The 27799-nt window shown below is 47.8% G+C and overlaps 1 protein-coding gene and 1 long non-coding RNA gene across 21 annotated transcripts in view; one reads left to right on the top strand and one right to left on the bottom strand.

The window, feature by feature from the left end:
* LOC140074914 (ankyrin repeat and fibronectin type-III domain-containing protein 1-like) overlaps positions 1–21818 on the top strand; it is a 133864-nt gene extending 112046 nt beyond the window's left edge. For 14 of the 15 annotated variants that reach the window (XM_072120226.1, XM_072120225.1, XM_072120222.1 and 11 more), the window contains 11 exons: positions 68–167; positions 496–628; positions 1121–1240; positions 2078–2293; positions 3233–3399; positions 8436–8586; positions 8750–8918; positions 9923–10089; positions 15654–15867; positions 16112–16827; positions 20390–21818. In XM_072120226.1, the coding sequence (XP_071976327.1) occupies positions 68–167; positions 496–628; positions 1121–1240; positions 2078–2293; positions 3233–3399; positions 8436–8586; positions 8750–8918; positions 9923–10089; positions 15654–15867; positions 16112–16827; positions 20390–20680 (2444 nt within the window). In that variant the 3' untranslated portion in view covers positions 20681–21818. Of the gene's footprint in view, positions 1–67; positions 168–495; positions 629–1120; positions 1241–2077; positions 2294–3232; positions 3400–8435; positions 8587–8749; positions 8919–9922; positions 10090–15653; positions 15868–16111; positions 16843–20389 lie in introns of all 15 variants that reach the window. The other variant, XM_072120231.1, reaches the window with a different exon arrangement.
* Positions 1–27799, bottom strand: part of LOC140074919 (uncharacterized) — a 304822-nt gene that overhangs the window by 61877 nt on the left and 215146 nt on the right. For 4 of the 6 annotated variants that reach the window (XR_011849312.1, XR_011849311.1, XR_011849308.1 and 1 more), the window contains one exon: positions 21330–21729. The exons of the other annotated variants lie outside the window; for them this stretch is intronic. This is a non-coding gene — a long non-coding RNA (uncharacterized lncRNA). Of the gene's footprint in view, positions 1–21329; positions 21730–27799 lie in introns of those variants that run through there. 6 annotated transcript variants of the gene reach the window in all.

Below are 27799 nucleotides of genomic sequence, written 5' to 3' on the forward strand. Positions count from 1 at the left end.
TGCACTATACTGACTGGCCTCTGACTACTGCTATACCTGGGCTCACCTGAGATATTCTGTGTTCCAGAGCCGTTCAAAAACCAACCACAGAGCAGGAAACATTCTGTTTCTAAGAGCTTGAAACATCTCTTTCATCCCAGCAGCAAGTTTCTAAAAGGACTTAAGAGGTATTATACAAGGGGGATGACTGGGGTGACCCATCACCTGGTTAATGTTAGCTAAGGGGCTGTTCTCATTATGGTTTGTGTCAGAGGATGCTCCAGTGTATAACGTCACACCAGTGTATAGGGAATGATGAAAGAACATACACAATGCAGAGCCTTCCCACTGTATACAATGGACAGGGCACATTACAGGCAGAACCTTAAAATGCCCTCAGCATGTAGCAGATTGTCCCCCTATGTTTGCCTGTAGAGAAATACCAGACAGAAGGGGCTGATGAGACCAGTACTATTCTTTCATTTCCCATGTAATATCTTATGTATCCGTTTCCAGGGGTCTGTATCTGGCGACCATATTTTATAAGGATGACAATGTTCTAGTGACTCATGAAGACCAGATCCCAGTAGTGGAGATCGATGACTCTTACTCATGTCTCCTCATGCAGGACTTCCTATGGTTCACCAAGGTGAGAGCTGCAGCCAGGGGGCATTATATTAGCTATGGGCATTACACTGAGGATGATGCATCTGATTCCCTTCCTGATATTTCTACATTTGACTATAAAACATAAACAAATTCTACCATCAAAATCCAGCATCATAAACTAGGGACACTTACACAGTGACTGTGGTAATCCTCTTATAGTTATTATCCATGACCTTCCTTCTAAAAGCAACTTTTAAAATGATGCATATGAGCAGAAGGGTAAATCCCCCTCCCAATATGTGAGATTACATCAAGCAGAGGGAGAGGGGGAATTGCTGAGGGTGAGACAGTCTGATTACACCCCCAGTAGCCCTTCAGGCTCATTAGCATAAATTAAAAGTGGAATGAAAGAGGCCTTTGATAACAAATATAGGAAGATTACCGCAGTAACAGTGCCTGGATCTATTAGTGTCCTTGGCTTATCATGATAGGTATTGATGATAGATTTCCACACCCTGTTTTTCCTCCTTAGGTATCCTGTATGTGGGATGACATCTTGTGGCTGCGACAATGTGTCACTGTGTCACAATCCTCCTGCTCTTGTATTCTGCAGACCCGCTTCAAAATGTTACTCGCTGTATCACAAATGCAGGTATGATCCTCAATGTCTAGTATGAAGGAGTAGCCACCTCTTGTATATGCCATCACATCATGATCTGTGCATATCTGACCCCCTGGACCTAAACAAGCCTCCTGACAATGAAGGGGACCCTGCACTTATACCAGACTACCACTTCTCCCAGCATGGAGGTGCCCTGGCCGCCCAATGTGCAGAACTCTGTTCAAGCTGAACTAAATGCTGCAGCAGCCTGCACAGTGGTTGGTCTTGGTGCAGAAGTGGATGGAAAAGTAGTAAAAACACCCTACATATTTGGTGTATCCTGCGGATATGTCATTAATACAACCCCTTTAAGATTGCAGACCAATTTTGTATGGGTCAAGGTGATGAGACTTGCCATCCATTGACAACAGGCAGCAATTTTACAAAAGAGGAACCCAACATGTGCACAACCAGACACCAAAAACCATATATAACAAATGCTTGTCACAGCTGAGTCCTTGGTGAGGGAAACAGCATGGACTCCAGTACTCCCTTAGCACAGGAGAGATCTGTGTATGTGACATTACCTGCCCAGCTGTAGTGTAGTATAAGGTCTGTAAGATCTAGAAAATGATTACTTATGAGAAACTTGCAGAACTTTTCACTATACGTTAAGGAAACTTTTCCTCATAAAATCAGAATACCCCTTTAAATGTAATTGCAATGAGAGAAATGTCACTTCCATGTGCAGGACTGACATGGTGACAGGGGGTCAGCTCACAGTCATACGCTGAGCTTCTCTTTCCATGTCACGAGCTGCTGCATATCTACAAGATCATGTGTTGCTGTTACAATGTGTCATCCCTCAATGTCCGCATCCATTGCCAGGGTCTTTTAGGATTCCAGGATCTGGGACAAGTTTTCTTTGAGCCCATTAAGGATAAACAAGGAAACATTGTGATTGTGACTCTGAAGGAGGTGAAGCTGAGCCAGACGTTGGAGAACGTGCGCTGGATGCCCATCTTCAAACTGCAGACTAACAGGAAGTCTGTCTCATCACCGGAGGAGCCCAGCGCCCTGGACGTCCTGCTGATGACACTGCATGTGAGTTGACCTTCTCGGCTTACAGTAGTTGGAGGAAGGAAGTGAGCGAGTTGTGTTATCTCCAGGGATGTATTCTGATCTGACCTGTCACCTAAAATTCTGAAATGATCCATTCAAGAAACCCAGCTCTGCACTTACTGTAATCATCTGGATGGGAATAAGATGCCCATTATAGGATGACTCCAGTGCAGTCATCCTGAACTGTTAAACTGTTAAAAAAAACTTTTGTTTTGTGTAATCAGTGGTCGTGTAGAGCCATTGCAACAGACTACAAAATAAACCTGTGTAGTCTGATACTTTAAAAAAATCAACACATTATTTTCATAAATTATGAACCAAACATCCCTCGAGAATGCAGAAACATATCTTGTTTAATCCCGGAACTGAGTGGCTTGCTGAAAAAACAATTATAAAATGATGATAATGAGGCTCTGTCACTCCTGTGGCTGTCCCGGCGCTTTTCCTCTTACCCTCATTATGCACTGCTTCAGAAAAGACTGTATTCATTGTGTTGTCCCTGTCCCTGGCACAAGTAATCAATTGCTGCACTATCCCCCAGCTGCTGTATATGCATCATCCATATCAGGTTTATTAGTCCTGTCTGGACGGTTCAGGAAGCTCCTTGTAATCTGATTATCAGTCTGCAACCAACTGTCCTGAATTTTATAATTGTTTTTTGAACAGAACAACTTTGTTCAGAGATTAAACAGGATATTATTCTGCAACAGTGTAGCTACTGCATTCTCAAGGTATGTTTGGTTCACAATACATTAAAAAAATGGTAGATTTTCTTAAAGTAGAACACATAGATAAAGACAACTAAAAAAAAAACTATAACTGGGCCTGACATATTGTGCCTGTTTTTCCACCCAGTTTTTTTATAAATGAATAATTATATTTCTATATTGTCATTAACACCGACCCCTTTATACCCTCCAGGATAAATTGGCTTATCACAGAAGAAGCAGCCAGGCCCTGCCACCTGGTCTGTATTTGGGATACCTGAAGCTGTGCAGTGCCGTGGACCAGATCCGAGTGTTGGTGCCCGAAAGATTACCAAATATCCTCTGCCATGTGAAAATCCGAGCCAACGCTAATGTATCCAGGTGAGCGTAAAATGTGTGAGTTGTGTATAGAAGCTCCCATAGCAATTCCATAGGATCACTAATCAAGCGTCACATGGGCATCGCGCCTCTGTTGGCTTTAGGCAAGCAAATCCACTATGATTTCCTGGACTGAACCCTATGATGGTAGGAGCCACTGCCCCCCTGCGGAACATCAGTCCTGTAGGGGAAACATGATTACACTACAGGACGGGAGCTGGACTCCTAACATCATTAACAACAATGATGCTGGGAATACAGTACCTGATCCAGTGTTAAGTTTTAGGAAATATGATTTACCGAGGATCCATATTTCACGGATTATATGATAAACTGCTGAGAATTTTAGCAGCACTTCAAAGGGTCAGATCCAATCTTTCATGTCTGGTTCGAGAAACAATATTTACTGCAGATTTTTTCGCCTGAAAACCTGTGTTAGATTCAGTCTGCCTGACCTTTCCTATAGCACCTGTGATCAGGGGATATTTGGCATCACCGGACACATGAGAGATTTGGCAGTTCCCACAGAAATCACCGGATTCACCGTATGATGTATATGGCCACCTCCACCCTCTAAGATGCCGCCATCTTCTTTGTTACTTGCCCTATTTTAGTCCTCTGAACTTTACCGGGAACCTTGGAGTTTGTGTTTTTTCATGGAAGTGGAAGTGAATCTCAGCAGAAATATTTGTGGTTGAATCTGTGCAGCATTTACACAGAGCCCATGCAGCGGTGCCAACAATAAGAGATGTGTCCTAACATTTCAATACATTTCCAAATATTTAGCTTCATATTATTGGCGCTCTCGTGGCGCTTCCTGCATGCGGTGCACGTATGTAAACATTTATTACAAGAGTCATTGTAAACGTTTAGAGAGAAAATGATGGTCCGCAGACATTCTGGTCACTTAGGGGAAGGTGGTGTCTTCTCCAAAATAGATAAAATACTTGCGCTCCCCTCGGCGATACACTGGAGCCTTTCTACTGTAACCAGAGACGCTTCTTATTTCTGCTCGTGTAAACACACTAAGTGGTCATCAACTATTCTGTACATCCAGCCGCTTCTCCAAACCTTCATACCAAGGAGATGCTACGTGGGGGAGCCGGGAGGGCCTTATGCTTTACAAGTCTAACATTATAGTCAGGAGCCGTGTGGCCCAGCAGCTTCCAGTTATACCTGGGCTACAGTGTGCGAGCCTAAAACGCATTGTCTGCAGGTCCTTAGGGGATATGGAAAAGTTCCAATGACACCAGAATCATTGGAGCAGCCCCAGTTAAAGAATGCAATGCGCTCTTTTATTTACACTGGACCTTTGGTCCTGAACCAAGATGAAGTAGAAATTTTGGTTGTCCTGTATACTCTGCTGGTGGACACGCTCTCTATATCTGTCCATGTGAGCCCCTATTTATATCTCCATTTGTCAGTAATGTAATGAGAGCTCTCAGTTACAGTCAGTTATGAAAGCCGCGCATTGCTGTCTATCAATATTTACTTTAGCGCTGCGCTGGGGCTGAATCCCGCCGGCTCCTGTGGCAGACGGGTTTGGGGGACTGATATGTGCTCAGTAGGTGGCACTGATATCTGAACATAGCCCAACTATTCTTAGTGCAATCGCAGAACAAAATTACTGCTAAATCCACAAAGGTCTGGAATAGCAGGACACTTCCTATAGAGACCCCCGTCATGGGCACTGAATGATCCACATGGACTCACCCGCCTGTTTCTATTTACAGCTCCATATGATCGGAGCGGCTTAGCCAGGTCCTGGAAAGCTCAGGTTCTTGCTAGTGATGGCTTTCTCCAGACTGGGATAGATTTCAACGGGCCGTCAGCTGTCTTCTGCATTCAGCTGCGGCAGGACATATAACCTGAGGACAATGCTCATACACAGTGGGGGGGGGGGGGGGGGACTCTGCTTTTCTAGGATTGCAAGATGAATCCAGCTTATGTTTTGTTCTTTTTGGGCACTTAAACTTGTTTTGTATACGAACATTCCCATTCCAGATATTAACTTTATAATATTGCATCATTTAACAACATTAGTTTGATGTAGGTTTCCAAATCCTTTCCACGTGCAGTAAACTATAAAAAAAAATTCTACCACTAGAGGGAGACAATTATCTGCCTGTATACAGTTTTTACATAGAACTTCATAATAAAGCAGTATGCAGTAGTCGCTTTAGCTCCCTCTAGTGGTGGCTGCAGGAACACAGAATTACATAACGGAGTTGTACCAACTTTGTGCAGCATAGGATATAACTATGTGATTGATGGGGTCTGGTCTTTGATGAGAACAGGGGTGCTACTTCTCTGTGTGAATAGAGCAGCATGTTGCACACATGGGTGCACCAGTTTTCGCTATGGGACTGCTGGACATAGTGGACTACAGCGCTTAGCAATCCTATAGAGATTGAACTCACATATCTTGTGATATTAGGGGGGCCCCACCAGTCACACCCCCACATTGGGGATGTCTTTGTATCTGGAAAATGGAGCTCTTAGAAACTAATCGGTGATGGATAATTGTTTATTGCAAAGATTAGGCTTGTTCCTCACAGATCTGATTCACGATGGTGAGCAGCCAAGGACAGAGTCATGTATGGTTCCCTGTCCAGGACACACATTCGGGTCATGCAGAATAGAGGCCTCTGTCATCCCATAGAGAATGAAGAAACATGGATTTAAATAGGAGCACAGGAAATGGTGCGAGTGTAAAAGGATCATTTGCTGGCTGAACAAACAGGCTCTAGTCAGGGCTTAACACGGATGAGCACAAGAACCTTTCTACAGACATCTGTTATTACATAAATTGTGTGGGCACTGGGGCACAAGTCAGTCAGATATACACCCATGTTACTGCAGCTAAGACCCCCTGTTATTGGTGACCATTTATTAGCTGCTTATGACTATTGTTACAATTAGCTGGAGTCACTAAAGGCTCTGGTGGTCCGGTCTCTTATACTCAACTTAAAGGGAACCTGCCACCACATTTGAACATATACAGCCAGTGACAGGTTCCTATAGAGCTCAATTAACTGACTGACAGCCTTCTTTTAGCTACAAATTGTTTTGCTTACATCCTCATAAATCACCTTTTTTATCTTATATTACCTGGCATCAAAGAGAGCATGTCCTGCTCATCTGACCCCTCCCATCTACTCCTCCTCATGCCTTACTTACTATTTAGCAGTTCATGTCATGTGACCAGAGTGGTCTTTTAGCCTCTTAATAATAGCAAACTGTACCCCATGCATGTATCTGACCACATGAAATCACAGTAGCCTCCATGGACTTCTACTCCTCTCCATCCTCCATGGAGGCTGCTGTGATCTCATGTAATCACATACATGGTGTACAGTTTGCTATTATTAGAAGGCTAAAGGACCTGCAATGATGTCACTGGTCACATGTCATGAATGTAACACAAGGCAGTGTGTAAAAAAGATTGACAAAATATTTCCCATCTGTACATAAAGCTATATATGTCTGTAGTTGAATATTACCAGACGGTCCCTAAGTACAAGGAGGCAGAGCAGGGATTTGACACAGAGGTGTCAGTCAGAATAATGGGGCGTGGCTCACTGCCAACCTGAGAGAGAGAAGGGTCGCAGACATCAGAAACGAGTCAGAAAAACGTCTGTAATTAAGGTACAGTGCCCTTAATTAAGGTACTGGCAGCTAATATGTGATATGGGGAGGACTTGTAACCCTTTATCAGCAAGTATTGTTACGGAGGGGGATCAAAATCTGGTGACCAGTCCTCTTTAAGCATTCCTACTCCTCTCGACCGATCCCCTGCTCCCACCATTCTGATGGTTTCTAGATCTGCTGTCACTTACAGCGGGACCCCAGACCCTGTCAATTTTCCCATTTTATTTCAGCTGGAAGAAACCACTTTTAGGATCTTCCCAATCCATGCAGGATATTTTGTTTAGAGAGACTTGGTAATAGAAGAATGCATGAGCCAGTCCTTGCAGGGTGCTCAGTATTACCCCTGTGAGGCACGTCCCGGGCACTGGGCTGTATTTAGGTCTCCAGCTCGCTCCCACCTCCCCCCATCGGGCGCTGCAGAGGGCGCACACACGTTGCACATTTGAAATTCACTCATGTTTCAGGGTTTTAATCCCACCATCATCAGTTGCCTGGATGGACAGAATTGAAATATCTGCCTGTAGTATCACCTGTTGCTGCTTTTCCCGATGGTCACTAATCCATGTGCACAGGGTTAAGCCATGAGAACTGAGGCTGCAAATTTTTTCAGATCTGTCTGTATCTGAGGATTTAACCCAGTCAATCCCCGAAGCCCCTTAACAGCTCCTGAGGCGCCATTCATTCTGCAGCGTCTGAGCACATATTTCGGCGTAGGGGTTAGAACAGCAGGAGAGGCAGACACGTTCACTATACACGGCCGCCATTGGCTGGGGTCTTATCTGACCCCAATAAGTAACCTACAAGACCGTCCTAACTCTAAATACCTCGGAGGGAAATCCACCATGGTTCAATACAAGGTCATCATAATGACGGTGTTGATATTGGATAAAGGATTGATATTGTTTCTGGAGATCTTGTGTATTAGGTTTTGCAGTCGTGATTGGTCATTTATGGACATTTCTACTATTACTGTGTATATTCTTATACATTTGGGCTTCTAAAAACATGAATTTTTTTTCTTGCTGAAAGGATCTTCTGCCTATAAAGTATGTGCTCGTACCCCACTATTTGCTATGATTGATGAGGGTAACTGGAAGCAATTGCTCGGGTTGCCCACAGCGCCCCCGCAGGGTTAGCTCTGCATTACAAAGTTTCCAGTGAAATCAATAGGTTGTCTGTGTACATGGATGTCCCGGCTCCGGGAGAGGGAGAGAGGGATGTGGTTTTATCACAGTTATACTGAAAAATCACAATTTTATGGTAAAACTGCAACATACCTGCAGTGTGAAGACCAACCCTTGCTGGGGTCTCTTGTGAGCTGTATAGGGTTTGTGTAACTTTGCTGCAATGGGTTTTCTGGTTTAAGAATTCATTTGTGTCCCACATAGGGAAGAATGGGAATGGCTCCAGACTTTGGCCAACGTGGAGGAACCCATGAACAATGAGCAGGACTCAGACAGCGGCCAGAACGTATTGCTGCAGGAACTCCGGACAGCTGTGAAGGAGCTCATGAGTCAAGTCAACATCCCCCTTCATGAGGTAGCCCATAACTGTGTGCGCTAGCAGAAGAGGGCAAGACAGTCTTCCCCTTCTCAGTGACACCATGTGGTGACATCTAATGTCGGCACCGGAAACCATAAAAAACTAAACCGTACAGAAGGTGCAAGAAAACCGCTTCACCGCTTGTTGTCCTCTGTTCCAGGCTAAAGACTTCCGGTTATACAGTCAGGAGGTGCTGGAGTTTGGGGGTCAGGTCTCGCTGCTGCTCTTGCTCCCACCGTCTGATGATGTCTGCACAGCTCCAGGCCAGAACAACCCGTACACCCCGTACTCAGGATTCCTCACACTGCCCCTGCAAATATTTGAGCTGGGTAAGAGATTGACTACCTGTCCCCAGTCTACAGCAGTTGTGGCCGTACAAAGCTGCAGGTAGTGATCTGTGTAATTAGACCTTTCTGTATGTTGTTAGTAGCAGCAGGACTGTGATATATAGATTTATATTCCAGGGTAGGAGTTGTTTCCTCACACTGCTGTGCTCTAAGCACTCTGTATTGTGGTGCTCCACGACCCTTCCCTGTAGAAGCTTCTGTTTGAATATTACTACAGTCACTCAAAGCAGAGAGGAGGGGAGACGCTCAATGCAGAGAGCTAAGGATATAGGCACAGCAGTGTGAGGACACTCCCCCAGTGCTCCAAGTCCTACAATTCTGACATATAAATGTATTTCTCACAGTCCTGCTATGGTTACACAGATCTCAGGGGATGATACCTTACACTAGTTGCAGTTTTCCATGGTCGTATCTGCTGTTACATTCCCTTTAATGGTCACGTAGATATTTATCTCATTGAATATTCTCTGCGGTCACGGTAGCATCCCCCTGCCGTGTAGCCATTGGCCTCCTGATATGTCCTTGTAGTGCTGGGCTTCACTGTATCCAGGCACTTCATGATTTGCATTCATTTTCTTTCTACTCCACTATCTGTATGTATTTCATTCTCGTATTCTCCACATGTTCTCTTTGTGTCAGGTACTTGTGAGCTGTAAGACATTACGAGCTGGTGCCGTGCCAGTCCCTGGTGTCTTCCCAGGAAACGTGGGATAAAAACAAAAACATTCATGGAGCCCACACTCCCCTGCAGGGGGCTCCACCACGCACATCACTTCATTACCAAAACAAACAAACACAATTGCCGCCTGTTTCTACTACATAGGGCGTTTTGGCTGGAAGAAAGCAAATCACTTCTACTTCTAAAATATGCTGTGGCTGCGTTCACACTGTGTTACAATAACAAACATGTGCAGAACATCTCATGACTCCTTCATCTGTCGCACATTGCAAGGAATTGGCCTGAACTCTTCCTTTTGTCTCTGCAGTTCACTTTTTCACATATGATCGGGATTTTATCAGTCAGTATTGCCAGCTCTCGGCCTTGTTGGAATTGGAGTCTCTCCTGTCACAGCAGAGTCTCAGGGAAGCCTTCTCCGACACCGAACTCTCAACAGCCAAGCAAAGGCATCAGCAGATCCAGGACTTCATCCAGGTAATGGACAAGAACTGGACACAAATGTGCCAACACGCCCGCAGCAATGTCCAGGGCTGCCGGCCTCACACCCGCAGCAATGTCCAGGGCTGCCTGCTTCACGCCCGCAGTAATGTCCAGGGCTGCCTGCTTCACACCCGCAGTAATGTCCAGGGCTGCCTGCTTCACACCCGCAGTAGTGTCCAGGGGTGCCTGCTTCACACCCGCAGTAGTGTCCAGGGCTGCCGGCCTCACACCCGCAGTAGTGTCCAGGGCTGCCGGCCTCACGCCCGCAGTAATGTCCAGGGCTGCCTGCTTCACACCCGCAGTAATGTCCAGGGGTGCCTGCTTCACGCCCGCAGTAATGTCCAGGGCTGCCGGCCTCACACCCGCAGTAATGTCCAGGGCTGCCGGCCTCACACCCGCAGTAATGTCCAGGGCTGCCGGCCTCACACCCGCAGTAATGTCCAGGGCTGCCTGCTTCACGCCCGCAGTAATGTCCAGGGGTGCCTGCTTCACACCCGCAGTAATGTCCAGGGGTGCCAGCCTCACACCCGCAGTAATGTCCAGGGCTGCCGGCCTCACACCCGCAGTAATGTCCAGGGCTGCCGGCCTCACACCCGCAGTAATGTTCAGGGCTGCCTGCTTCACGCCCGCAGTAATGTTCAGGGCTGCCGGCCTCACACCCGCAGTAATGTTCAGGGCTGCCTGCCTCACACCCGCAGTAATGTCCAGGGCTGCACACCCGCAGTAATGTCCAGGGCTGCACACCCGCAGTAATGTTCAGGGCTGCCGGCCTCACACCCGCAGTAATGTTCAGGGCTGCCTGCCTCACACCCGCAGTAATGTCCAGGGCTGCACACCCGCAGTAATGTCCAGGGCTGCCGGCCTCACACCCGCAGTAATGTCCAGGGCTGCCGGCCTCCCACCCGCAGTAATGTCCAGGGCTGCCGGCCTCCCACCCGCAGTAATGTCCAGGGCTGCCGGCCTCCCGCCCGCAGTAATATCCAGGGCTGCCGGCCTCACGCCCGCAGTAATGTCCAGGGCTGCCGGCCTCACGCCCGCAGTAATGTTCAGGGCTGCCGGCCTCACACCCGCAGTAATGTTCAGGGCTGCCGGCCTCACACCCGCAGTAATGTTCAGGGCTGCCGGCCTCACGCCTGCAGTAATGTCCAGGGCTGCCGGCCTCACGCCCGCAGTAATGTCCAGGGCTGCCGGCCTCACACCCGCAGTAATGTTCAGGGCTGCCGGCCTCACACCCGCAGTAATGTCCAGGGCTGCCGGCCTCACACCCGCAGTAATGTTCAGGGCTGCCGGCCTCACGCCTGCAGTAATGTCCAGGGCTGCCGGCCTCACGCCTGCAGTAATGTCCAGGGCTGCCGGCCTCACACCCGCAGTAATGTCCAGGGCTGCCGGCCTCACACCCGCAGTAATGTTCAGGGCTGCCGGCCTCACACCCGCAGTAATGTTCAGGGCTGCCGGCCTCACACCCGCAGTAATGTCCAGGGCTGCCGGCCTCACACCCGCAGTAATGTTCAGGGCTGCCGGCCTCACACCCGCAGTAATGTTCAGGGCTGCCTGCCTCACACCCGCAGTAATGTCCAGGGCTGCACACCCGCAGTAATGTCCAGGGCTGCCGGCCTCACACCCGCAGTAATGTCCAGGGCTGCCGGCCTCCCACCCGCAGTAATGTCCAGGGCTGCCGGCCTCCCACCCGCAGTAATATCCAGGGCTGCCGGCCTCACGCCCGCAGTAATGTCCAGGGCTGCCGGCCTCACGCCCGCAGTAATGTCCAGGGCTGCCGGCCTCACGCCCGCAGTAATGTTCAGGGCTGCCGGCCTCACACCCGCAGTAATGTCCAGGGCTGCCGGCCTCACGCCTGCAGTAATGTCCAGGGCTGCCGGCCTCACGCCCGCAGTAATGTCCAGGGCTGCCGGCCTCACGCCCGCAGTAATGTTCAGGGCTGCCGGCCTCACACCCGCAGTAATGTCCAGGGCTGCCGTCCTCACACCCGCAGTAATGTTCAGGGCTGCCGGCCTCACGCCTGCAGTAATGTCCAGGGCTGCCGGCCTCACGCCTGCAGTAATGTCCAGGGCTGCCGGCCTCACGCCCGCAGTAATGTCCAGGGCTGCCGGCCTCACACCCGCAGTAATGTCCAGGGCTGCCGGCCTCACGCCCGCAGTAATGTCCAGGGCTGCCGGCCTCACACCCGCAGTAATGTCCAGGGCTGCCGGCCTCCCACCCGCAGTAATGTCCAGGGCTGCCGGCCTCCCACCCGCAGTAATGTCCAGGGCTGCCGGCCTCACGCCTGCAGTAATGTCCAGGGCTGCCGGCCTCACGCCTGCAGTAATGTCCAGGGCTGCCGGCCTCACACCCGCAGTAATGTCCAGGGCTGCCGGCCTCACACCCGCAGTAATGTTCAGGGCTGCCGGCCTCACACCCGCAGTAATGTCCAGGGCTGCCGGCCTCACACCCGCAGTAATGTCCAGGGCTGCACACCCGCAGTAATGTTCAGGGCTGCCGGCCTCACACCCGCAGTAATGTCCAGGGCTGCACACCCGCAGTAATGTCCAGGGCTGCCGGCCTCACACCCGCAGTAATGTCCAGGGCTGCCGGCCTCCCACCCGCAGTAATGTCCAGGGCTGCCGGCCTCACGCCCGCAGTAATGTCCAGGGCTGCCGGCCTCACGCCCGCAGTAATGTCCAGGGCTGCCGGCCTCACACCCGCAGTAATGTTCAGGGCTGCCGGCCTCACACCCGCAGTAATGTCCAGGGCTGCACACCCGCAGTAATGTCCAGGGCTGCACACCCGCAGTAATGTCCAGGGCTGCCGGCCTCACACCCGCAGTAGTGTCCAGGGCTGCCGGCCTCACACCCGCAGTAATGTTCAGGGCTGCCGGCCTCACGCCTGCAGTAATGTCCAGGGCTGCCGGCCTCACACCCGCAGTAATGTCCAGGGCTGCCGGCCTCACGCCTGCAGTAATGTCCAGGGCTGCCTGCCTCCCACCCGCAGTAATGTCCAGGGCTGCCTGCTTCACGCCCGCAGTAATGTCCAGGGCTGCCGGCCTCACACCCGCAGTAATGTCCAGGGCTGCCGGCCTCACACCCGCAGTAATGTTCAGGGCTGCCGGCCTCACACCCGCAGTAATGTCCAGGGCTGCCGGCCTCACACCCGCAGTAATGTTCAGGGCTGCCGGCCTCACACCCGCAGTAATGTTCAGGGCTGCCTGCCTCACACCCGCAGTAATGTCCAGGGCTGCACACCCGCAGTAATGTCCAGGGCTGCACACCCGCAGTAATGTCCAGGGCTGCACACCCGCAGTAATGTTCAGGGCTGCCGGCCTCACACCCGCAGTAATGTCCAGGGCTGCCGGCCTCACACCCGCAGTAATGTCCAGGGCTGCCGGCCTCACACCCGCAGTAATGTTCAGGGCTGCCGGCCTCACGCCTGCAGTAATGTCCAGGGCTGCCGGCCTCACGCCTGCAGTAATGTCCAGGGCTGCCGGCCTCACACCCGCAGTAATGTCCAGGGCTGCCGGCCTCACACCCGCAGTAATGTCCAGGGCTGCCGGCCTCACGCCTGCAGTAATGTCCAGGGCTGCCGGCCTCACGCCCGCAGTAATGTCCAGGGCTGCCGGCCTCACACCCGCAGTAATGTTCAGGGCTGCCGGCCTCACACCCGCAGTAATGTCCAGGGCTGCCGGCCTCACGCCTGCAGTAATGTCCAGGGCTGCCGGCCTCACGCCCGCAGTAATGTCCAGGGCTGCCGGCCTCACACCCGCAGTAATGTTCAGGGCTGCCGGCCTCACACCCGCAGTAATGTTCAGGGCTGCCGGCCTCACGCCTGCAGTAATGTCCAGGGCTGCACACCCGCAGTAATGTCCAGGGCTGCCGGCCTCACACCCCCAGTAATGTCCAGGGCCATGAGCACTGTCCAGGGCCATTACTTGTTGGAGCACTGAAGGTAAATTGCCTGTAAATAACTGCAGTGATGATATAGTAGGTCGCCCCTCTGCACTTGTTACTTGTAATGTGACAATCCTCATGCATTCAGATAACAATCACTAGTAAGATCTGTCACCCCCATACACTGTGTACTTTTTCCCCTACAGTCATGAAGGATCACATATGAGTGCAGGGAGCTCAGGATGCAGCCAGGGCCTCCTGATGCAAACTTTGACCTTCGATCAAAATGCAGCCGTGTTTATCTATTCTTCACATTGTTTTTTTGTTACTTTGATATTATTTTAAGCCTTTTTAGCTGATGGAATATAACATGTTGTTATCCCTCCCGCCATTACTTGATATGTCATTATGAGAAGGCAGACTCCTGATAATAGATACCACTAATGGACATGAGGTCTCTCGCTGGGTACAACCTCGATATTAGCTTGTGGTGTTGTCTGGCAGGAGCGCATGTAAAGTGCAGGTATGAATTAGGCCCAGGGCTGCTCTAAATCAACACGTCTATAGCCAGGGACACATAAAGTGTAATTGTAGGGGAGGGATGTCTGATAAATCGGAGATCTCATTCATACTTGGCTCAGAATCGTGTCAATTCCTCCCATTATAAGGCTGTCTGTAAACACGTTGCTTATACTGGGTGTAATGGGGGATCAGACCTATGGATTGTCAGGGTCAGGCCCCTGCAGCCTCTCACCATGGAGCTGCCCACAGGTGCCATGGCCTCTAACCCTATCATCATAGGACACTGGTGGTATTACTAACGTCTTCTGTGTTTTCCTTAATGATTATGACTTAGTACAAGCCAGCGGTGTTTTGCCCAGGCTTCCAGCTAACACTTCTGTGGCCCTGCTGGAGAGGAATAGCAAGGATCCCCTATGAGTAAGACGCGTTTGCTGGCACGGTGCGGGTATGTGGGGGGAGATTTAATACCGGCTTTGATAACTCCATAAGTGTATGGCTGCACCAGCCAACAGGATAAAGACTGGGAGACCTTTTCACCACTAATACAGAGCTGCCCCTGCCAAGTCCCACAGAGGAAGTAGGGGAGATACTGTGTGTATGAGGCGTGTGTACTGCAGACGTCTCCCTGCCATTTATTTATCATGGCAGTCTGTTCTCTGGCTAATGGGCTATTGGTCGGGAGGCAATTGAAGGAGTCGTCTGGTCTGACCAGGCCCTGCTCCTGCCGAGTTGAGTCTGCAGATTTTATCCTTGTGATTTTTTTTTTTCTATCTCAATTGATATCTTGGGTTTCAGAAATGCATTTTTTCCTCTTTTAGGTTTGGAAGCGGAAACATTTAGCATTTGTTTTGTTTTGCAAAATGCTCTGAAAACCTTATGAGTAATGTTGTGATTATTGTTGGGACGAATTCTGGGATTTCACCATCAGGCCTGACTGCAGTAATATGGCGATAATAGAATACAATATTGTGACCTGAGATGTTTACTATAGAACAATACATGGGATGTCCATTCTGGGGATCCCAGCCGTCGCCATCAGGGCATTATAGAACTGATGAAGAAGACCTTCCTGGCGGCCTCTCTTACCTCTCCAAAATGGAAAAAGTTTAGAAAAAGAAACTTTATTTTTCTCCATCGCTTTTTTTTTTATTCTTGCAGCAAATGGAAGAAATCTGGAGGGAGATGCGGTGGATGATGGATGCCCTACAACATGCAAGGTACAAGCAGCCATCGTGTGCTGTGCCCCTCACCTGGTTCCTCAATGGCTCTGGAGAAATATTCCTCAAGGAAAAAGCTCAGTCCACCTCATCTCACCTGGACTACTTCCCTTCTCCAACCCCCTCTCCTGAGACCGACCGCAAGCTCAATACAGGTGAGAAGGGGCGGCCGGGGGTCATAGTGAGGGATGCTCTTCATTTTATGTAAATGTAAGGGCTTGAATGACTGCGTCCAGACTGGGAAACATGTGCATGACTCGAGTCTAGAAGCTCTGCCTTATACGGTGTGGATGGAAGGACCTCCATCATAAGTATTGAATATTGCCCCAAATTTTGGCTATTTAGCTGCAGTTATGTTTGTGATTATTATAACCCATTTCCAATTGTTTGCACCCATAGATCTCCTTGCTGTCCCCTTCTCTGATAATGAACTGTTGGACGTGAAGTTCACGAGCCAGTCTTCCCCTCTTCTAGACTCTCATGGTGTATCGGATGAAGAGGGCTCTTCAGAAGTCTTCCTTGCTACCGACAGTGATTATGACTCTAGCAGAGCCCAAAGTCCAAAAGAACTGGACCTGGTTTACTCCTCTGGGCAGGAATGTGGCAGGAGGAGCCTCCGTAGCTTCAGAGATGGGACGCCAGATGTACTGCAGACTCATGAGCCCAAAGTAATGCCTCAGGAAGATGATCGTCCACAACAGCTTTATGACAGTGACTTTGTGCTTCCCAGTCGTCAAATTGAACTTTTACGTATTACAGAAAAGCGTCAAGCTTACTGCGTCCGCACCAGCAGCCTGGACTTCCCCAAGCAGCCGAACAAGGCCTCGCGAAAGTCCTGTCCAGGTTCTGTAGACAGCTCTCCAACAGAGTCCAAGCCTACGAGTCACCGCAGTGTCCGGGGCCTGAGGACAAGCACTTCTTTTAGCCCGGACAATGATCAGCCGCGTGGAGACTCGCAGAGGATTTATCGCACACACTCTGTTGAGTGGACACACGACTTCCAGGAACCTTTGGAACCGAAAATATTAACAGGCCAAGGGAAAAAGAATAACTCTGTGACTTTACGGATTTATCCACAATACGAGACTGGTCTGTCCAAGGAGATGAGTGTTAAGGTACTGTAGCAGGAGGTCTGTACGTATTACCTGACTTGTGAAAGAACTGAATGATGTCATTTTTATTATTTTACTATAAAACACAGGTTTACATTCAAGGTCCATCTGGTTTGATACAAAACTTATTATTATGCTGGTTTCCCAACATTGTCTGGATGTTGGGTTTTCACTTGCTCAATCCAAGACGCAAGTCACTGGAGGAGTCTAATAGACGATTATTTCCTTCTCCTCACTGAGAATACATGCTGGGCGGCAAAGTGTGCATGTGTGTGGGGTGCTCAGAAGGAATAGTTTCCATCCTATATAAAAAGACACATTTGTATTTCTAACATGAAATCAGAATAAACCTTTCCTGTTTTATTTAACTCACTTTTGTACATATTGGTCTAAGGGCTACCTTTTTTTTTTTGAAGGGTTAAAGTTACAAAAAGTGGGAGAACAGGGCTTTTTTGTAATGCATAGTACATTTTTTCAAGTGAACCTGTCACCAGGAATATCATGTTTAGCTGGTGACAGGTTCCTATAGCCTCTGTTATGCTGATTTTAAAAATATCTTTGTCAGAATTCTGTAGTAGAAAACCCAAACGTTGTTCGGAAGTGAAGGATGTTACCGGCGCTCAAAATATCCAGACTTTAGAGCTCCTTTAGATTCTAAATCATTTCAGTACTTTACAAAACTTAATTTCACATTACTTGTTTCTCTGTTAGCCATGAGTGGTGACCTTCAGCTTGTGTCAGTCTCCTCTCCTCCACAGTGGGATGGTGTGGAGTAGGGATGGGAAGTCCAGATTTTTTTAGTGAGCTCTTCTGGCTCTTCTGGCTCCTGATCGGCTCCCTATTAAGTATATAAGAGGGAGCCTCAGACCAGTCAGTCACCCCTCTCCACGCCACTTTTAAAAAGTTAAAGGGGGCATGGTTAGCCGATTAGGGATGGGGTTAAAGGAAATCTACCCCAGGATGAAGGATTGTAAACCAAGCACACTGACATGCAGATGTGTGCCTCTTCTGTCAGGTTCTACTCTTCTTTTAGTTTCTTAGGATCTTGTTCTTAAGAAATAAAACTTTTTTAAAATAATGCAAATGAGTCGGAGACCCTCAGGCATTTGCATCATTTTTAAAAGTTTTAAGTTCGTAAAAACAAGGAAATAAGAAAATCAGATCCTGCCAGAGGGGTTACACACCAGTATGTCAGTGTGCTTGGTTTACAATCCTTCACCCTGGTGGGAGATGTCCTTTTAAGTGAGCCGGTTCTTTTCTAGCCACCTTGTTCACGAACGACACATCATTAGTGTGGAGGAAAGGAAAAATGCATGCGGAGACACAGGCTGCTGGCAGGGAGCCAGGGGATGAGAATTAAACTTATATAAACTACTGAAAGGATTCAGAATACTAACAAAGGCATTTTATAAAATCAGCATAATGGAAGCTATTGGGACATGTCACAAGCTTAAAATCACATTCCTGCTGACAAGTTTCCTTTAAAAGTATTAATTAAAGGGCTTTTCCCACGAAAGAAAATTCTCACACAGGGGGCGGGGCTACAGCCACACAGCAGAGACAGACAGAAACTCAACTCCACGATCTCACACAGAAGTCCAAGATGGCTTCCCCGACCTTAAGTCTGCAGTTACAGGTTTGGGTCTAGGGGAAACTGAAATTGTGTACACCAGGACTGATAGAGACAGGTTGGAATTATATCTGAGAAATGCTGCATTTTTGTTAATAACAGTGAATTAGAGAATGTGTTATTTTGTTATCCTGAGCATATATAAGAAACTTGTCTTCGTGGGAGGAATATCCCTTTAACTTGAAATGACCATTATAAATTAATTCCCTGGTGTGAAGGTCATTTTTATATTATATAGTCCTGGGCAAATAAAGACTATCAGGGATTTTTTTTTACAATTTTATTGTGTATTGTTTAACATGTATTTCTATATGTTTATACATATGTTGGGGCTTACCTGAAATCAGAGCTGTACCCATTAGTTCTGATTAACCACTATAGACCAGGTGATCACGTGAGCGCCAGCTCCTACATTCACTGCATAGCGCGACCTAAGCTCTATGCAGTGAATAAAGGAGAAGGCAGAAGTTGTAAAAACCGCTACTGCCTTCTCCCCAGGGTCTCCGGCTGTGTCTGACAGCCAGAGACCTGTCCTGCTCCCACCATAAGCATCAGGGCAGGAGAAAGACTTAAGCCCCAGACCAGCTGACATCTTTAGTGGGCAGTCAACACTGCAGTAAGTCATAAAAATCCCATAATTCAAAGTAAAAATTTTTTACATACACTAAGACTACTGTGCCTTTAATCAATTTGGGACTGCCTATATGATGATACGGAAGTTTCTGATTAACTGGAAACACCTGTGTTTCAGGAACACCTGAAACACACTGCTTCTTTGTGTAACAGAGTAAAGTCGCCGAAATATGAAGAAGAGAATTGTGCACAAGTCTGGTTCATCCTTGGGTGCAATTTGCTTCAGACAACCCTATTTCCACGCTGGATATATCAAGAAGCGGCGGCCTCCTGATACATCCTGCGGGCGGCTGGTAGACAACTCTACACCATGTCCTGCCTGCAACCAAAACTTGGTTGATTTGGTATTGAAAGGACATCCATTCCCCTGCCTGGACCACTGTGTTGCACTACATTTCTACAAGCCAAGCACAACTGTCTGCAATTTTAAAGGTAGATTTTATTTTCAGGCAAAGATTTGTATAAACAGTTACCGCAGAGTAAATGGTCTATAATTCAGAATGACCAAGAGATAGAAAATCACAATAGGACATAAAACTCATGACTCCATATTAAAAAATACATAATTCCCATGTAACTACATGGACCAACAACGCAAACACATAATAAAACTGTAATTACAGAAAGCAAAATATGCAAGTGACAAGAAAGGCCCCAAATAATCCACAGATGGAGATAATAATAATCTCCAGATAAGATGTATAGCCTGAAAGAAATCTAGGAAGAGGTAGATTTTGTACATGGCAGTACCCTCTGGGGTGGTACCTGAGTACCTCTGGGATGTAGCATGTGTGGGTACGGAAGCCCTGGGCGCGGTGAATTGTGATTGGCGGTCCTGCGCATGTATGTGGGGAGATTAGTCACTCGTATCAGGAAAAGTTCTAACCTGGTGCGATGAGTGTGATATATAACAGCCTGTACCTGATACAGGGACATGTAATATTTCATGTGGAGTCATGAGTTTTATGTCCTATTGTAATTTTCTATCTCATCATCCTGAATATAGGGGGGATTTATCATAAGCTGGTGCGCCGCCCCCCGCTGGATACAACATGGGGCTTAGACCTCATGATGTATCTGCTGCCGGTGCCCACTGGCCCCTCCCAGGGGACACAGCTCTGTACACAGAAAGGTAAACTTTCATCTAACTTATCTTTTTTTTTTCTCAGAAAAAGACAGTTTTACTATGAAAACTCTTTGGCAATGTGTACACAATTCTCTATGGGGACCTTTTAAGTATTGGGTCTATTAGTAGTAGAGAATTTACACAATCTAATATTTTCTTTCTTTCTCTCCGACCAGTTACATATAACGAGTAAAACGGCAGCTCGGGAAGTGGTGAAGCTTGTGGTCCTCCAGATGAACGAGATCTCCAGGAGCATGCTGGGAACATCTGAAGGCTACTGTTATGCCGAAGACCAATTGGACCATTTTGCACTGGTTTTCACTTCTGACAACAATAAGGAGCAATGGCTGGACGATGACTTTCTGCCTTTCTCACTTCAGAGTTCGTGGAGTAAAGGTCACTTCTCTGTCCGCATCCGGGAGACGTCTCCGTTACATTTCCAGTACGGTCCGGCTACAACGGTATGAGAGCGCCTGTCAGGCGGGGCGTCACCGGGTCACCCCTCCCAGCGGCTGTCAGCTCAGATTTAATGCTTCCTTCACCCGATAAAGTATTATTCCTCGCGCTGAAATGCGGACTCCAGTTAAAGTGGAAGGTTAAAGATGCGTCGGCTTTTCCCTCCTTTCTTGTCAACCAAAGACTTTATTCCCCTGACCATGAAAGAGAGAAGTGACTGGCACACGGGAATGTATCTTACACCGCAACGTCTTCACTGCAAAGGAATCTGGGAAGAGTATTTTTAGAAGAACATAGAACATACCACTCACACCAAAAGAAGCAATACATATCCCCCCCTCATCCTCTTCACAAAAACATTTGGGTTTTATTGATGTATAAACCACAGAGACATAATGGGGCATGGATGGATGGATGGCTCCTCCCGTATGTATCCACAGAATGGAACAAACAAATAATAACCACAAGATTTTTGCTTTTTGTTTTTCTAATGAATAATATTGTTTATTGTGCTTGTTTTACTGTATCCCCAGAAGAAAAAGAGAATATTTTGTTGCACAGTAAGACAAAAAAAATTTCTTAAAAAAAAATGCGCATCCGGTGCCGACGACTTCTTGCCCTCCTTGTACACTTTCATTTTAAGTTCTATCTTTTGGATGGATTCCCCTTCATTGCCATAAAGTCTGTGCCACGGCCAAGTCCTCCCTCGTTTCTGTGCTGTGAATTGGCTTTGCCTACGTCCAATCGCATGATGTTTTCAAGCCTCTGTCAGTCAATGGGTATATTGAAATCTGTTGTGCTTCACAGTACAGGGTGGTGGTGCTTCCGTGAGAATTTTCCATGAACTCTCTCTCTCTCTCCTCGAGGTGGTACCAGTCCGAGCTCAGACATAAGCAAATTGGCTTCTTCTGGATCTCTGTCTATGGAATGATGTTCTATACTGATATCTCATGTTCCTCTTTGTTCCTACCTCTGACGCCCCCATCCTCTGCCATTCTCTCCTTTCTTTTGTCTTCTACTGAGCCAGATGAGAAACACATATCATTGGTTGTTTTTATTTCTGTAATAATAAAGGCATCACGTGGTGATGAACACAAACCTATACAGCACGGGTGCTAAGTGTACAGACATTAAATGACTTTACCATGACGCTTGTCAGTATCCAAGGCAATCGTGTGCGGTCGTGGGGATCTGAGCAGAGCATTGGGACATTTATACCCTCCATACAGTAAATCCACAATCCTACTTTCCTGCTCTGAGAGAGCCTTCCACCACCTCACAAGTAGGGGCTGCTTCACAGATCGGGGGGTATTTGAATCTACTTCCTAGCCCCTGAGTTTGCTGGGAAATCAACCTCTCTACTGCCATAAAATTATCATAAACTCCCTCCTCCATTCCAGCGCCTCCTCTCTGACAGTAGAGAGGATTATAATGGCCAGATGAAGGGTGTCTAGCAGGTCCATCTTATCCCAAAGCTAAATTTACAGCAACACTGCTTGTTACTGCTGTATAATGTTCTCCATGCTGCTGCTGTTACTCTGCAGGAGAAACATAAAGGGCTATTTCCACAAAGGCAAATATCTTAATTACATTCAGAATAGAAAAATAACATGTATTGTAATTTTATGTTATTGAAAAAAAATAAGTTCCATGGATATATCAATAACCTGTCTCCATCAGTTCTTAAGTGAAATTTGGTTGCCCGGGGATCCGACCATAAACTCATCCTGACTATGGTCACGCAGGTCATCCTGTCTGTTCGGATTCCATCACATGAATCCCCCTTTCTGTGACACTTGGACAGTCAGCGGCAATGGTGAGAGCAACGTGGTGGATGAGGGGGACGAGAAGGCGGCCATGGTCCTGGTTGTGCCCCCCAGAGACACGTGGACCATTGACAGCAATGAGCTGTGAGGAGGAGAGATTGGTAAGATCTCCCTTCTTGGCTGTGGCCCTGCGCCTGGGCCTCCAGCAGCTTGAGGAAGAGGATGGAGAGCAGAAGATGAGGAGATCTCCCTTCCCGGCAGTGGCCCTGCACCCAGACCTCCAGCAGCTTGAGGAAGAGGACGAGAAGGAGAAGATGGGAAGATCTCCCTTCCCGGTGCCGCCCCTGCACCAGGACCTCCAGCAACTTGGGGAAGAGGATGGAGCAGAGAAGATGGGAAGATCTCCCTTCCCAACGGTGGCCCTGCACCTGGACCACCGGCAGCTTGGGGAAGAGGATGAAGAGAAGAAGATGGGGAGATCTCCGGTGCTGCCCCTGCACCCCAACCACCAGAAGCGTGGGGGAGAGGATGGGGAGATCTCCCGTCCTGGCACTGCCCCTGCACCCCAACCACCAGCAGCGTGGGGAAGAGGATGGAGAGGAGAAGATGGGGAGATCTTTGGTCCCGGCGATGCTCCTGTACCGATGTCTGCTCACCTGGCCCCTGTGCCTGGACCATTGCCAGGTAAGTGAGGCCATTGGAGCCTGGATGTGGTCCCCTCTCTCTCTACATTGTGCCCAGTTACACAGAGGACGACTGGTGCACAGTACATGTTATATATTTGGACAGCTATATGATGACATGTGACTGCTCGTTTAGTCCATGCCACAGATCTGAATCTTAGACAGGGCAGCTGATGCAGGGACAGGAGCAAAAGCAGCAAAAACCTAAGCATAATTGCAATGCAAGTGGTTAAAAATGATCTTTAGTATGTTAGGATCACTAGGGGATTAAGATTTGAGAACTTTCTTTCCTGAGCAAAACCCTATAAGGCAGTGATGGCAAACCTTTTAGACACAGAGTGCCCAAACTACAACCAAAACCCAAGTATTTTTTCGCAAAGTGCCGATGCGTCAATTTAAGCAGTAACTTATTACTCCCTGCTCTGTCACATGTTTAAATTGCATAGGCACCTGAGGACACCAATACAGTAGAAAGAAGGTGTAGATCATTGTAGCTCCCTTTTAGGGTCTTGGGCTGCCTTAGACTGCAGGAGGCTTTGAATCTGGTCTGGCGAACTCTGCGCTGGGGTGATGGCGCAGGTGCCCATAGAGAGGGCTCTGAGTGCCACCTCTGGCATCCGTGCCATAGGTTCGCCACCACTGCTGTAAGGGATCTGTTTGGTACATGGGAGAAGACCTGGCAGCTAGTGTGCAGCTGCTGTTTGGTAGGTAACAATCTAAAAACTAAAACTCAGAGTATGTGATCAGAGCAGGAGGCATTTGGAAAGTAAAAAAAGGCCGATATAGCAACAGGGCATGTTTCTGTAATTAAGTCAATTACACAGATTGACCGGACTTATTACACAGTTAATTAGGCTACATTCACACGATGTATGCCCGCCGTACCGTAGTACGGCGGGCATACATCGGCTCTGCGGAGAGTTGCAGGGGATGAGCGCTGCTCACCCCCGCCCCTCTCCATGTCCTATCTTTTCCCGGGCTACGGAGGGGTACGGTGCAGCACACAGCTCCCGTACAGGGCCGTGAGCCCATAGAAGTGTATGCGGGTGTATACTGCTCAGCTCCCTCTGTTCTATGACAGACTGTACGTAGTGCCCTATCTGCCTGCAATCTGATCAGCTCTTCCTGCTCTATAACATGCTGCCTGCAGATAGGAGACTATGTATAATCTGCTCAGCCTACAAATCATTGGGACACAGAGGTGTGCACGGAAGCTGTATACACCTATTAGTAAAAGACATCTAGTGAGGTGGGATAAAACCTCTCCACATGGCGCTGGTGCACCACTAGTATCTGTGCGGTGAGGCCGATGCCACCAGTTCCACGTCTGTTTCTATGCTGGAGACTACATCGCACATCATCAGCATCTGCTTGGCTGGAATAATACAATCCCTGTAATTGTCACTTAGTAACTAATCCTTCCTATACTTTCATCTGAGTTTATTTCCAAACAATGACAGTCTCCGCCGTGCACTCCCTCGTCTTATGCGCGGTCTAATAAAAGCAATAAGAGTCCATTAGCCATCTCCAATACATAAATAACACAGTATTAATAGCGCCATCCTCTAGCCGGCTATTATTACTGCTCCGCTTGATCTGTGCACTTCTGCCAGGAGCAGAGACGGATCTTTGGCAGCCGGGCGCTCGCTGGGTGGTTGCTGGTGAGGGGCTATGGTACGAGGGTATGTTCCCTATACGTCCCACACTGCTCCTACACATTAGACAGCTGTCAGCTAGATGCCATTTCTTCTGACTCCCTCATACATGTGCACACTGGGCTTGGCCGAGCATCCATGTGTTTACAGTAGGAAGTGGGATGCAAGTTCCTGCCAGGCTCCTGTGGTGACTTACCTTCCCGAAAATATTAGGATTATAAAACCCAATGTGGTTTTTGTGCACTGCAATAATAAATATGGGCTATTAAAGGTTAAAGCTTTCTCCACTAACACTATAAACCTATCCATAGAATAGGTCCCTAATATCCGCACCACCACACGTCTGCTTTACCCATCTGACTACTACACAAAGAATGGCGCTGTCTACTTCTGTGTATCCACTGTGTGGTAGACCCCACCAATCTGATCCTGAGTCGTGTCCCGAGCCCTGGGCAGCCTGTGAGATTTCAGCTCTGAAGCTGCAGCATGTGAGGTGTCTGATAAGTACAAGGACTTTCCCTAATTATGTAGATGAATTCCATATGCAAATTATTCCTTTAAATCCTAAGACTATATTGCTATAAATTGTCCTATATAGACAGCCGCACGTCTCCGTCCTGCCCGCCACGCTCACAGCCGTACGAAACTCGATTCTGGGGGAGAAAAATGTGAAACACTTGTGGGCACAAGTGATGAGAAATCCTTGTATTAGCCCGGCTGTCTCTCCCGGAGCTGTGACTTCGCTGCTAACACTTACTAAAGCAGAAAGCAAATCTAATTTTAGGCCTGTATATCTTTAAAGAAAACATTCCTCAAGAGGCTGAAATCGATTCCGATTATTCAGACTGTGCACTTAATGGTCCTCGGAATCGCTGAGATACAGGGGTGTAGCACAGTAACATGCGCCATATGACGGTATTACCCCGGCCGGCATGTGATAACGTGATATTCCCTTCATGCCAGGAGAAGCTGCGCATTAACAATGCATCAAATACTACAAGTATTTTGCACGGTGCACCGAGCCGGCTCCTATCTCTCCGGAGATCCTCATGGCTAGTAATTGCAGAATTAGCGGGAGCCGAGTTGTTAGCATTTTGTCTGACACATGTTAATGAGGTGCGAGATGTATGTAGTTACTGACTAAGCAGACCCATGTTAGCCTGTGACCTCATCATGACACTGCTCAGCCGCTCAGGGTTAGGATATAGTGAGGAGGTCGGAGCAATAGCCCTCCATGTGTGTTACACTACAAGTCCCAGCACGTTATCTCATGCAGTAGTAGACATTAGAGGGACCGGGCCAACCAGGCAAAGAGCATAACTCCTTTTTCGTTGGGATGGAAGCAACCAAATGTGGGCAAAATGGAGAATAGAGTTCTGATCTCTTTGCGCAGAGACAGATATTTAGGACCTTAAGGTCTATTGTTGGCAATGGGGAAAATAAGGCCAACTTCTAGGGTTTGAGGCCTAGTTGTGACTCGTCTTCCAGTTGGCCACCTTCACATCGTTATTTGTAAGTCCATACCAGGATTGGTCCAGAATATGGAGGGAGTACACATTTTAGTAAAGAATATTTGACAAGCAGATAAAAAAAGGTCGTTGCCCCCATCTAATGTTTGAGGAGCTCCCAACGCCCCACCAGTCATGATGAATCACTTTTAACATCACAATTCGCTCCCAGGTTACCAGTCGGACCTTATCCCACTTGTTCTGCCAAGTCCAGTTTCCAATTATCTGTGGACTTATCTAACAATACATTTTTGTAGATGGGACAATGAAAGCTTTGCCTCTTTTCCTACCTTTGCAAGGCAGCTCCCTTACCATCAAGCATGACTTTCAGGAAGCCTAATGGCATAATGTGTGATTAAAGAAAACCAGAATATCTACATTAGGAGGAACAGATTCCCAGTAGTAGAAAGTACAGTTTCCATGTGGTTGGGTCTCTTCAGTATAAAGTAGAGATTTTACTCTCTGACCCTGGTCAAAAGCATTATGGCTATAATTAGCAAACTCCCCGTAAAGAGAACTTTCACTCCCTGACCCATTATTGAACCATGATGGAATAAGCTCAGAAATCTGGATGCGTCAGGGCCTTATCTCATCTTGATGTCCTCTAGCTCTTCTTTACATGGCAGTCCCCTTCCCCATACAACATCATAATTTTTTGTGATCATCTATGGGAAGGTGGGGAGTTGGCATGGAAGGATCCTCCAGTGGGCCCAGAGGTTCAGGAGCCTCCATGGATTGATAGAACTCCTAGAATCAATCATTCTGCTGGGCCCAAGAAACCCAAAGTCCAAGGCATCTATGAAGTTAATCCTGGATCCCCAAACTCCTCTGTTGTGCCCCCTTTTTGAAGACAGGTCATATTAAGAAATAGATGCTTAGAAATCAGCCATAATCTGTAGGGGATTAATCATTACACAAGAGTCAGTATAATGTACGGCCGTACCTTCTCCGCCAACGTGTCTACTATGGTTCCAGAAGAATTGCCCACCTCCCCTGTTTATCCAAAATTCCCTAATCTGATACAAACTTCAAAACCAGACAACCCCTATTTTACTAATAGACACATAACACACTAACCATGAGCAAGGAACACCCGTTCCTGCAATGTCTGCCAGCTTCTCCAACCATGGAGGGCAAAATTGCACCCCGCATAAAACAGATGTCATCCGGAGCGGCCAACCCAAGCACATGCCCAGGAAAATGAGTGCAAACACACAAAAATAGGTGAATGACATCATAAGAAAAAGAAGAATTCGTGTTTGCTCTGGACCACCGTATTTTCCTGAGCTCATAAATGATTCTTTAGAGGTATTTATGGAACATATACCGTTCCCATGCCAGACCTCAAGAGAACAAACAATATTGGTCTGAAATGGTGATAGAAATATAGATCTCGTGGATCTTAAATCACAAAAAGGAGCAGAAGAAGAAAGTGCTCGCTGCAGAGGAGGTCTGGGTTACTCTGTGAGATATAGCGATCAACACGGGATGACTAATTTATTGGAAAGGGACGGTAAA

Source organism: Engystomops pustulosus, chromosome 8, assembly GCF_040894005.1.
Source record: "Engystomops pustulosus chromosome 8, aEngPut4.maternal, whole genome shotgun sequence".
Lineage (NCBI taxonomy): Eukaryota > Metazoa > Chordata > Amphibia > Anura > Leptodactylidae > Engystomops > Engystomops pustulosus.